Genomic DNA, 11,517 nt, shown 5'->3' on the forward strand with positions numbered 1-11,517 from the left:
ACCTGGGTCTTCCGCATCCCAGTCTGACGCTTTATCCACTGCGCCACCGCCTGGTCAGGCTACACTCTTTTTTTGAGGAAAGATTCAAGTTAAGCTATGAGTGAACTTGAGAGTGCAGACACACTGGCGGAGAGTCCGGGCTGCAGAGCCCACCTCTCAAAGCCTTGGGGTGCTGGCGAGGCAGGGGATGCCAACAGGTTCCCTGTTCAGGGTGTCTGAGAGGCCATGGAAGAGCCATCTGTGGGTTCAGCTATCCTGTTTGTGAGCTCCCGGCTTCGCTGAGGGCCAGACCCCAGCCTTGGGGCTCTGGGGCAAACATGTGGGCCAGAAAAGAAATATGTAGCTCAGAAGAAAAATACAGCTTTTCTTATTTTTTAAATTAATTAATTTTTTTCTCAATGGTTGGATGAACCCAGGGAAAAAAGTTTCTTAACTTTCCAGAACATGAAGGAGTGACCAGAGGTCCCCTCCCTGGGAAGCAGACACAGACTGTGCTCTGCAGCATGGCACTGTGGCAGCCAGGCACATGGCTGTGGGCAGAGGCCAGAAAGGCAGGGCTTGCAGGAGTCAAGGCAGGCAGATTGAAGCTCTGCTAGGCACTGGCTGTGTCAATCATCGACCCTCTTCCCTTCACTCCTCGTGAGAGCTGACACCGAGCACTGGCCGTGTGGTCTCAGAACTTTCCTGTCAGGTCCTCAGCCCCACCAGTGATAAGCACTGGGCTTCAGCAAACAGCCATGTAATCATGGGCAGGTCACTAACTCTCTTTGGGTCTCAGTTTCCTCACCTGTAAAATGTGAATAATGTAGATGCTCCTTGTGGGATTCCTGAGGAGGGTATAGGGGCTCACGGCACTCCATGGGTCCGTGAGTGCTGGCTGCTCTGCTTTGCCACCGTGTGGCCTTGGGCACACCCCCAGCCTCTTCTGTAAGGAGGGTAACAGCCACACCTGCCTCATGACGTTATGAGGAATAAATAAGTTAATGTTTTTAAAGCAGTCAGAGAGTGCCTGGCACATGTGAGTGCTCTGTGAGCAATATCAGCAGCAGCAGCATCACCACCAGTCATCTTTGGTCAAATGACTGTGGTACTTACTGTATTAGGCAAACCTGAGTCTGGACAGGGCCAGGGAGGTTTTGCCAGTGGACACTTCCCTACACATGATCCTCTTGGATGTGTCCTTTTCTTTTAGCCCCTGAGGCCCTATGCTTGCTTCAGGGAGTCACCGTAGTTGCTACACTGCAGTCCTCATACTCCTGTGTCTGGATTCGCTCCAGGAAACACATGGTGCTGTGAGCGCCTCAGGCAGAAATCATTCAATGCAGGAAAGCAGGTGCTTATGAAGTGTCCCCGCGATTGGGGGACAGGCTCCAGGCTGGGCCCACAACTTTAAAGAATGACCCATAACAAGGACCACTACCCTTGAAATTGCCACTGCAGATTTGAAGTTCAAGAACACACCCCAAGGCTATAATCCAGGGATTGCAGAGCTGCTGCCTCAGCTGCCTCCCGACACCCACAAAACTGCCCATGCCCCCACCCAAGGGAACAGGATGATGGGGTCTGCCTCCCTGCCGTCCACAGCTCCCCAGACAACAATTCAGATCCAGACTTGAGCCTCTCAGGGGTTGGAGAACTGAACTGTAAGCATCCAAGGGAAAGATGGGGACGTTGACCAGAGAATCCCAGTTCCCTGTGGCGCTTGGCTGACGATTCTTATCTCTGTCCCTGCCCCTCCCCAGCCTTTCTCCCCAGCACCAAGCCCTGCACATCATCTTCCCTCCCCTCTGTCAGCTGAGCAGGAAAAGGCACAGAAGAGCCCCTTCCAACTTCTCCGCCATGTTCATGAAAGCAGTGCAAGTCCTCCAAGGGGGTGTGTGACAGAGACAGTGGGCAGGCCCAGCCAGGAGCAGGGGACGTGCAGGGAAGTGCTGGGGGCTGTGAAGAAAGCTCATGGACCTGGGAGGGGAAGCAAGTTAGAACACAGCGCTGTGCAGTCTCATGGATATGGCAGGACAGGACGGCAGAACTGTGGGAAAGGCTGTGGTCTGAGGGACTTGGCAGCAGGAGTGTGTGGGCAGGAAGGCTGCGTGTCCCAGAGCCAGTGGGACCTGGTAGCTCTGAGTCCCAGCACTGCTACTTGCTCTCTGGGTGACCTTGGAAAAGTTACCCTGTCCAGGCTTCTCCTTCAAACTGGGCTAATTAATAATAAGGGGTGTGGGAAGATTATATGAGGTAATCAATAGAAAGTATTTGGTGTGGTGCCTGCCATGTAGAAAGCCTTCAATAAATGCCAACTATCATGATTATCATCGTCATCATCATTGTCATCATCGTCATTGTCATAATCGTCATCATCGTCATTGTTGTCATCGTCATCATCGTCGTCGTCATCATCATCATCATCGTCGTCATCATCATCATTGTCATCATCATCATCGTTAGCAGTTAGGACTGGCTGAATATGGGGGTGAGGAAGGGCGAGAAGTCACAGGACAGCAGGTTTCTGGCTTTGGGAGCTGCTGTTCATGGTAATGGTAGTTTAGAATGGAAGGGGCTCAGGTGGGGGGACCAGGAACTGAGCCACTTGCTCCTGAATCTGCAGCTCTGAATGCAGAGGGTCTGGGTTGTGGACACAGAGGGTGAGGAAGCCAAGGAGGCAAGGCAAGAGAGGGACAAGAAATGCCTGCATTCCAGTGACACTGGGAGCAGGAAGGAGGGAGAGGCAGCAGGCAGCTGATGAGCCTGAGTGGGAACACAGGCCCGCGACAAGGTTGTGGGAGAAGTGAGTGGTCAGCAGCCTCCGCGTTCCTCAGTGTCAGGAGAGATAAGGGCAGAAGTGTTTCCACTGGATTTGGTGAGGGGGATCATTGGTGACATCATTGAGATGGCTTCTGGAGTGCAGTCAGGGCAGACACCTGGGGTGACACAGAGTGAAACAGCAGTGTGGAAGGTGTAAACGTTGGAGAGGGTGCTGGTGGCGAGCTGTGGGTGATTGTGCGTAATCAATACTTGAGCACAGGCTTCCTCAGCTCAGTATATGGCCGCTCTGCCCTCTGGGTGCTCACAGCCCACCCAGACCCAAAGTCCTGGCTTTCAGATGGTGCCCAGAACTAGATGGGTGGTGTGCCTGTTGGGCTTGCGGGTAGGGAGGAGTAGGGGCAGAGATGGAGGAAGCTGGGCAGTGGTTAACCAGGAGCTACTTTTGTATGTGTTTGAAATTTCCCATAATAAAAGATTATTTTTAATTATGTTGGACCCTGGCCGGTTGGCTCAGTGGACAGAGCATTGGCCTGGCATGTGGATGTCCTGGGTTCAATTCCCAGCCAGGGCACACAGGAGAAGTGATCATCTGCTTCTCTTCCCCTTCCTCTCCCTTTTCTCTCTGTCTTCCCCTCTCACAGCCAGTGGCTTGCTTAGTCCAAGCATCAGCCTCAGGTGCTGAGGATAGCTCAGTTGATTTGAACATCAGCCCCAGACAGGAGTTGTCAGGTGGATCCTGGTGGGGGCGCATGAGGAAGTCTTTCTCTCTATCTCCCCTCTTCTCACTTAAAAAATAATAAATAAATAAAATAAAATTATGTGGATAGAAAATTTAAATATATATTTAATATTTATATAATACAACTGTTTATAGTTTAACATGTTTATGTACACGTTGTAGACATATCAGGGTATATTATAGAGATGACACACATCTCAGCCCTTCACTGCACGGCCCTGTCATTTCCCACCTGCTTTTCCACAGAAGCCTCCTAACTAATCATCCTGTTCCCGCCCTTGTCCCCACTTTCTGTTCACACAGCAGCTGAGGGCTTCTGTTAAATGGGAGCCAGGTGATGTTGCCTCATCCCACTGGGAGCAAAGCCTGGGCCCTTCTGGCTTCGCCGCCTCCTCCTGTCCTGGCCTCTGCTGCAGCCACACAGGCCGGCAGCAGCAGTCCGGCTTCCTCACCCTAGGAGTCGGGCACTTGCTGTCATCACTGTTCTTTTTCCTACAGTGTGCTGAACACTCTGACCCTTACTTCATCTGGACCTTCTTCTAAATGGTCTCACCAAGTAGGACCCCTCCCACCTCCCCCCCACCTCTCCTTCCACCTCCCCTCACAACATGGCGCCCCCACAGCACCACCGTCCCCCGCACGCTCAGTGTTCTCTTGTTTGTGGGTCTGTGTGGGTCCCCAGACGTGGAGCAGTGCCTAGCACCCAGTGAAGGCCTCGGCGGATGCTTGCTGAAGGAGTGGGTAGCTCTACAGAGGGTCAGCTGAGCTGGGCCTGGGTAACACGGGATGTCAGGGCAAGTGGGGACCCTGAAGTCCTTGTCCCAAGTCCCTGGAGAAGGCAACGGGAATGGGATCCTGAGCAGAGATGCAGGGAGGACCCTCCAAGGGGACAAGGGGACCGAGGTGGGGGATGGGGCCAAGGCAGGCAGGGTCTTGGACTCAGCTTTGTGTTCAAAGACCCTGGCTTCTCTCCTTTGAGAAGCAGGTCCTTCTCCTGAGAGAGAGCAGAAAGCCACTGAGGAGTTTGGAGGACCTCTCCATCTGTCCCCAGGGTACTGAGGTCACTTCAGGCCACCCTGTCCCATCTCACCCCTGGTCTCCTTATCCCAGCCTGGTAACCAGGGCAGGGTGAAGACCGCCCCCCCACCCCCCAGGAATTGAGTGCCTTTCTCCCTCTTCGGCTATGCAGGATCTGATTGGCCTAAGGGCAGGAGAGGAGGGTTTCTGGACCTCCTGCCTCCCAGGCCCCTTTGAATGCCCACCCTTCTCCTGAGACAGCCGACCCCAGGGAAGAACTAGACCAGAGCCCGTGGGTCCCAGCGCTGGTTCACTAAGAGTGCTGCTGACCCCCTCCCCACTGAGTTGTTTTTTTTTGTTTGTTTGTTTGTTTTTTTCCCACTGAGTTTTGATCAACTCACTCATGACATCAATTTCATGTTCTTTTTAATTTTTAAAAGATTTTTATTTATTTACTTTAGAGAGAGGAGACAGAGAGAGGCAGGGGTGGGTGATGTGGGGCGGGTGATGAGGGAGGAGCAGGAAGCATCCCTTGTAGTAGTTGCTTCTCGTGTGTGCCTTGACTGGGGGTTTTGAACCAGCGACCTCAGTGTTCCAGGCCAATGCTTTATTCACTGCGCTACCACAGGTAAGGCACATTTTTTTAGTTTTTAATTAATTTTGTCTTGCTTGTTATAGAAAATGCAGGAGACAAAGATTAGAAAAAGGAATAGACAGCACATGAGAAATTGCTTTTCTAATATAGTGTTGGGGTTCCTTCTGGCCAGGGCCCAGGCTCGGCGGGGCATGCCTCTGGCTGGTGTGGTCAGCAGGCCATAGGGTGTTGGTTGACATGGGACACCCCCACGGGGTGCTGGTTGACCTGAGACACCCCTGTGGGTTTCAGGAAGAGCCATGGGGCTACTACGGGCTTGTCTGAGTGATGCAGACATGGAGCTGATAAGAGTGGCTGTTTAATTTCCTCATCTGCATCACCAGTGACCACACGGCAGGTCTGCCCAGGCGGTGCGTGGGCTGGGGCAGCTCTGAAGATGAGGGATTCACTTTCCACAAGAGAAGGTGCTGGGGAGGAGAAGGGAGAGAGCGCAACAGAAAGTGAGATGTAAGTAGAAAGCTGCTTCTGGGATCTCACCGGCTTCGTCATGGGGCCCTCCCTGGCTGCCGGGAAATCAGTTGATCTGGGAAAGTTCGTTGCAAACCCTTTGCTCTGCTGCTTTTGGGTGGAGCTGAGAAATGAACGAAGATAATGAGACTGTATGACTTTTCTTTCTCAGAGTAGGAGTGGGCCCATGTGTGGGAGGGGCAATCGTGGATACAGCCACCCATTCTGACACGGCTGGGGGCTCTAGAAAGGCCAGGTGACTGGTTAGCATGTGCCAGGCCAGGGAACCTGCAGGAGCAGGCAGCCCAGCTTGGCTGGACCTTCTTAGGAGGGAGTCAGAAGGGAGGAGCTGTTTTTGACTTTGCTCAGACTGACCAGCTGACTTAAGATCATAAGCAAAAGGTACTTCTCTGTCCCATCATGAAGAAAAAGTGATAAGCTGATGGGCTTGATAACCCCAGCCTGCAGGCCACTGGTCACTAGGAAGCAAGGCCTTGTCCTCCAGGTTCTGAGCAGTTCAGAGGGCAGCCACAGGAGCCCCTGAGGGGACATCTCATCTGAGCAGCAATCGGGTGTTTGGTGCCGACTTCACTGGAATCTCATGTGTATCTCGCTTCTCACTCGAGCCCCAGCCCCTCTTCCAGTGAAGCCTCCTAGGCCCGGGGCGCACGGGGCTCCCGTCCTGGGGCCCCTCGCACAGCATCTCCCTCCCACTCACCGAGCACTCTGTCTCTCCATGACCCCTCCTCTCTGGGCCCTGCCCCTGCCTCACCCATGAAAGAAGGGAGGGAACATGACAAACTCCCAGCAGGCCCTGAGGACCAGCATACTCCCCCTAACCTCGCCCCCCCCACCAGCTCCAAGCCACCTCATCTGACCTTTTTGTTCTCTTTCTTTTTCTTTGTCTCTCATTCCTGGCTGAGCCCATCTCCATGCTGGCTGGGTTCTGTGGCTCTGGGAGGCCTCCGCCATTGTCAGAAGGCCCCAAGCCTTCTCTGACTCACGGCATGCCTCTGGTGACCACAGGTCCCGTCTGGGGGGCAGTCTCAGAGGTGCCCGCAGGGAGCTGTGGGTGGCTGAGGATGTGGCATGCTGTGGACACCTAGTGGTGGGGCCCGGTGGCCTGACAGGATTGTGCACAGGCTGCAGGGCCCTCCGACTGACAGCAGGGCCTGGAATATAGCCTTGAGCAATCCTAAGGGACCCTCCTCTGTGCCAGCCTCAGTGCCAGTCTTTGTTCTCAGGAGATTCATGTAGAATTTCCCCATCTTCCATTTGGACAGACAGGCCAATGCCTTGGTTGGACAGAGAGGACATGGGTCAAAAGTGATGATATCAGCAGATAGATTGCTAAGTTTCGTATTAAAAAAAATTAATCTTCCATAAATATCCTTCTGGCCTTAAAATCCTCGAATTTCTAGGTGGAGAGAGAGAGTAGAAATCTTGGCACCTCTCCACCCTGCCAGCGTAGAACGTCCTTCCTCAGGCCCTCTGTGGTCTAAAGATGCTTTTCTGGTGCTCACTGAGTGCCTGTGGAGTCGTGGACATCACCTGCCCAGCAGGCTGGCACAGTGCAGGCCACAGGCAGTCCTCAGCAAGCAAGTGGGACCCCTTGGGGCCACAGAGACCAGCCCAGTTCCTGCCCTGGATAGCTGTGAGGCACCCAGCTCCTGTGCCCCCTCCCCAGGTCTGCCCTCTTTGGGCCAAGAGTCCCTAGCATCCTGCTCCATCAGTTGTGACCTCTTCCCTCACCTCTGCCTGGGTGCAAGTGAGGGGTCCACTCCAGTGCAGTCTGTTGTGGTCACTTGCCCCCAGACGAGTTTGTGGCTCATAGCAGCTCTCGCTGTCCCTGCATGCTACCTCCACTGACTTATGAGCCTCACTGTAGATGTTCCTATAGGGCTCTGGGCTCCCCAGGGAGGCCACCTGCCTGCCACTCAGCATGTAAAACTGGTCTTCAGTGACCCCCACTCCCCACAAAGGCACCCCATTCTTGTGGGGCAGACCTCCCTCCCCTCTGGCACCTCCAAAGATTCACAGTGTGAATTGCTGAAGATGGTGTGAATGTCAGTGTGGCATGCTGAGGCCTGGGCTTCTGGCACTCCAGGTGCTGGCCAAGGCCTGGGGAGGAGCCATGTCTCCGGGTCCCAGGACCCTGGCCCTCCACTTCAGTCGCTCCACACTGCAGGGGCCACAAGTCACACACGTGGTGCATCTCCATTCACAGAGGTGGTGTGTACTCTCTAATGATCAGAAGTGTTTAGAAAAATGAATGAGCTGTCCCTAGAAAGTAGGTAGTGAGCTCCCCATCAGGGGAGGTGCCTGACAATATTTAAAGGTCATGTATTCAGGTCAGATGGCACTTGGACAGAAGGAGTCTAGGTTATTAGGTGCTGTTAAGTGGAATTAGAGTGAGTTTTGCGTTCAAATCCTGGCTTTACTAGTCATATGACCTTGGGCAAGCCTCCTTCTCTGAGCTTCAGAGAGGTTAAGGCAGATGCAGCAGGGTGTGTGTGGGTAGACCAGACACAGGCTGGCCACTCATCAAGAGCTGTGATCATGAGATGGCTTCTGAGGCCTCTGACTGCTCCAGATGCCCTCCATGAACCCTGACATCCTGGCCCAGCGCCTCAGCCCCGCTCCCAGCAGGTAGTAGGTAGGGGGACTTTCTCCAGGCCAAGGACTCCCTCCCCCGGGGACTTGCTACTTCTTGTCCCTCACCCCCCTCCACTCTGTCCTGGGCCCCTCCTCCAGTTGGCTTGTCTCCAGAAGAACTCCACAGAGTCTTGGGAATATAGGCCAGTGTTCCCCAAGCTCAAAAGGCAAACACCAGGAGGTCTCTTGTCACCATCTTTATTTCTGGCTTCCAGTTGGACAAAGTCATTGAAAAGACATAGTCAATCACCTCTTCCACCCATCCACACATACCATATGCAGTGTTCTAGATTGCTTTTGTATATATTATTAACTCTGATAACATTTTAATATTTAACTTTAAATACAAGGAAAAACAATAAATTACTCTGGCCAAGGGCCGACTGCTGGCTGGCAGACGAGTCTCAGCCCCGGGAGCCAGTGAGGTAGCAGTTTGCACACAGTACTAATTCCCAGGGACTCCTAAGGCCACCACATTAGTGCTGGAGCCCCAGGTGTCTGTGCCCTTGGCTCCAAGTTCTGGCAGCAACAGTCCCTCGCTGTCCCCAGCACAGACAAACACTCTTGTTTAAATAACACAGTAATAAATAAGGCCAGGAGACAATGTGCCTGCGCTGCTCTCTGCCCTTCTGCCCATCTGTAAAGCAGGTCCTCTCCCAGCACGTGTGGCAAGGTGACACCCACTATAATGCTGCTGTGTGTTCTAAGGAAGGGGAGTGGGCAGTATTTTTACCCTCCCCCAAGCTGGGGGCCCCATGTGGGAGGCACACCATGTGGAGCCCCGGGCACCAGGCGAGGGGCCGCTGGTCGGGCTGGGCTGAAGGCGGGCAGCACAGGCTGAGGTCTAAGCTGAAGAAACCTCCCCCCTCCCTCACCCTTTGCCCCGTCCCCCCCAAGACATGTCTGACTGAAAGCACCAGTGGTGCCAGTGCTTCGTGCTGCCGGGTGCTTTTGGTTTACAGTTTAGTGCCGGTAAATTTTCCTTAACTGTTGGAGCAGGTCTTTGGCAAACTGGAGCACTTCAACTTTGGTGTCTTGGACTGGCTGGCTGGAAACCTGCTGTAGTGACAACAAGGCCAGTGTGTTTGTTAGTGGGGCAACACCAGAGCAAGGGTGACCCACCAGCACCCGCAGGGGCTTTCCAGGGGGGCATGTTAGTCCTCAGAGAAACCCCCAGAGGTGGGCACTGTCACTATGTTCATCTTACAGGTGTGGGTAGGAGGCAGGAGCCTTCATGCCTACATCCTAGAAATCCCAAAGGCCATGTCCCAGCTGCACGGTGGACCCTGCCCCCAGGGGATGCGTGCTTCAGATGCCCTGCAGGTGCCCCAGAGCTCTCAGGAGCCTGGGGCTGGTAGGGGGTCCAGGTGGGGTTGTGGGGCAGGGCCTCACCCTGGCTGAGGGCTCGTGATGGCAGAGTGTGCTCAGCATCCTCTGGGTCTTCTGGATGGCATGGCAGTCAGAGATGTTCATCAGCGAGTCCAGGGCTGCACAGTACTACAGAGGGACAGTGTCAGTGTCAGGTCATGTGGGGGCACCCCCAGCCTCATGGCTTGAGTGACACCTTCAGGGAGTTCACAGGAGGAAGGAGACTGAGTGGCGGAAGAGGAGAGAGTAGCTCTTTAAGCTGCTTGGAACCACCAAGCACTGTGAGCAAGGCTCAGAGAGGACAAACCCAAGGCCCTGGGGTCCCAGCATCCAAGGGGTCCTTACCGAGCCAGCCGTCAGGTTGACATTCCACACCATGCTGCCGTTGCAGAGCGAGGTCTGGGGGAGCAAGGAGACAGTGAACGAGTGCTGAGGGCTCCCGGGTCAGGTCTCGGAGGGCCAGGCCCACAGCATCCTGGTGTCGCACTGAGGCAGGCCTGGCCCCTCAATGTTCCTGACCCTCATTTCCTTCTCTGCACAGTTGGGAGACCCATTCTTCAGGGATATTTGAGCGGAGAGAGAAAAACTGAATGATACAACCTCAGACAGATAAGTCTTGTGGAAGCTTGCCACAACCAGGGCAGAAGGACAAAAGGCACCAGGCAGGTCCACAGGGGCATGTAGGGAAGGACCCCGGCAGGTCAGGTGGAGGGAGGGGGCCAGGGCAAGCAGATAGGAGGAAGAGGGATCTAGTGTATTAATACCCTCCCTTCTGAATAGGGGGACACTGCAGTTCAGAGACAGACACTTTGGCATCGGCCAGGCCTGGTTTGAATTGAGTTTTTGTGAATTAACTTTGCTGAGGCTCAGTTAGTAAAACAGGGTAATCAAACCTGCCCCTTGAGGGAGTTGGCAGTGAAGAAGTGAGATGTAAGCCCCTGGTGCAAGGCCCTGCACAGAGGGAGTGCTGAGAAAGTGTGAGCTGTTAGCACTGGGGGGAGGGGCTGGCCTGCTCACCAACCCGCCATAAGGAAAGGCTACCTAAGATGCTCTGAATGATGGCTCAGTACTGCCTTCAAGTCCCATTGGCAAATGCCAAATGGTTCTAAGTGGGTGCTGATCCTTCTCTGCTTTTCTCTATTCAGAAATGGCTGAACAGAGAAATGGCTGAAGGAGCTTGTTGGGGAAGACTGGGCCTGCCCAGACGAGCAGATGGTCTCTGGGCTCTGCCAGATCCCTTTCTGGTCCATCCATACTGCCGCAGCCCTGCCTAGCTTCTCTCTCCCTCATGGCCCAGCCCCTCGTCCATGGGGCTTCTTCTTGACCCCCCGACATCTTTGCACCAGGCCCAGCCTCTGTGGCCCAGACTATGGCCAGTCCACTTCCCAAGAGCCACCACCCAGTCCCTTTAGAGCTAAGACCCTGGCTAGAGGCACTCACCTGGGTGATGTTGTCCAGCTCCACAATGAGCTCCCTGAACTCTTTCAAGGAGACCACAGGGGATGGGGAGACGAGACCACCAAAGCAGGTGAGAGCAACGACCACAGTCAACCAGAGCGCCATGGAGCCCAGAGTTGGCACAGGAGGAGACAGGAACAGACGCGTAGGCTGGCCTCAGCTGAGTGGCTTGTGGCCTTGGTCTCCTGTGGCAGCTTTTATAGGCCCAAGTGGTGACGCTTCACACCCTGGTCTCCGCTTTGTCGGGCACTATCTAGAAACCACATCTTTACTCATCTTGATTTTACTTTGTGGAAAATCCAGCACCGCATAAAGGAAAGCGTTTGATTTCATGTGGACTCAATATTGAGGGAAGTCTGAGGCAGTTTCCTAGACCTGATGGGCTCACTCTGGGGGCAAGGGTGGGGCCTGAGGG

The 11,517-nt window shown here is 54.2% G+C and overlaps 1 protein-coding gene across 2 annotated transcripts; it reads right to left on the reverse strand.

Annotated features, from left to right (window-relative positions):
• Nucleotides 1-9,239: 9,239 nt before the first annotated feature.
• On the reverse strand, nt 9,240-11,207 carry IL13 (interleukin 13). Of its 2 annotated transcripts, none has more exons than XM_066344369.1 (4): nt 11,085-11,207; nt 9,990-10,043; nt 9,669-9,773; nt 9,240-9,335 (listed from the first exon to the last, which is right to left on the reverse strand). In XM_066344369.1, exons 1-4 carry the CDS (start codon nt 11,205-11,207, stop codon nt 9,240-9,242), a joined length of 378 nt encoding a protein of 125 aa, XP_066200466.1. The 2 variants fall into 2 exon arrangements, with proteins under 2 accessions (XP_066200466.1, XP_066200465.1); XM_066344368.1 differs by having other exon boundaries at nt 11,079-11,207.
• Between the last annotated feature and the right edge of the window lie 310 nt (nt 11,208-11,517).

Source organism: Saccopteryx leptura, chromosome 6 (genome assembly GCF_036850995.1).
Source record: "Saccopteryx leptura isolate mSacLep1 chromosome 6, mSacLep1_pri_phased_curated, whole genome shotgun sequence".
Classification (NCBI taxonomy): domain Eukaryota; kingdom Metazoa; phylum Chordata; class Mammalia; order Chiroptera; family Emballonuridae; genus Saccopteryx; species Saccopteryx leptura.

What these genes read in the sequence shown, in the direction of transcription:
- IL13 (XM_066344368.1), bottom strand. Translation starts at nt 11,207, where the DNA reads ATGGCGCTCTGGTTGACTGTGGTCGTTGCTCTCACCTGCTTTGGTGGT. An exon ending in ACAACATCACCCAGGTGAGT is followed by an intron (nt 10,044 to 11,078) that starts GCCTCTAGCCAG and finishes TTGCTCCCCCAG; the next exon opens with ACCTCGCTCTGCAACGGCAG. An exon ending in TCAACCTGACGGCTGGCTCG is followed by an intron (nt 9,774 to 9,989) that starts GTAAGGACCCCT and finishes GTCCCTCTGTAG; the next exon opens with TACTGTGCAGCCCTGGACTC.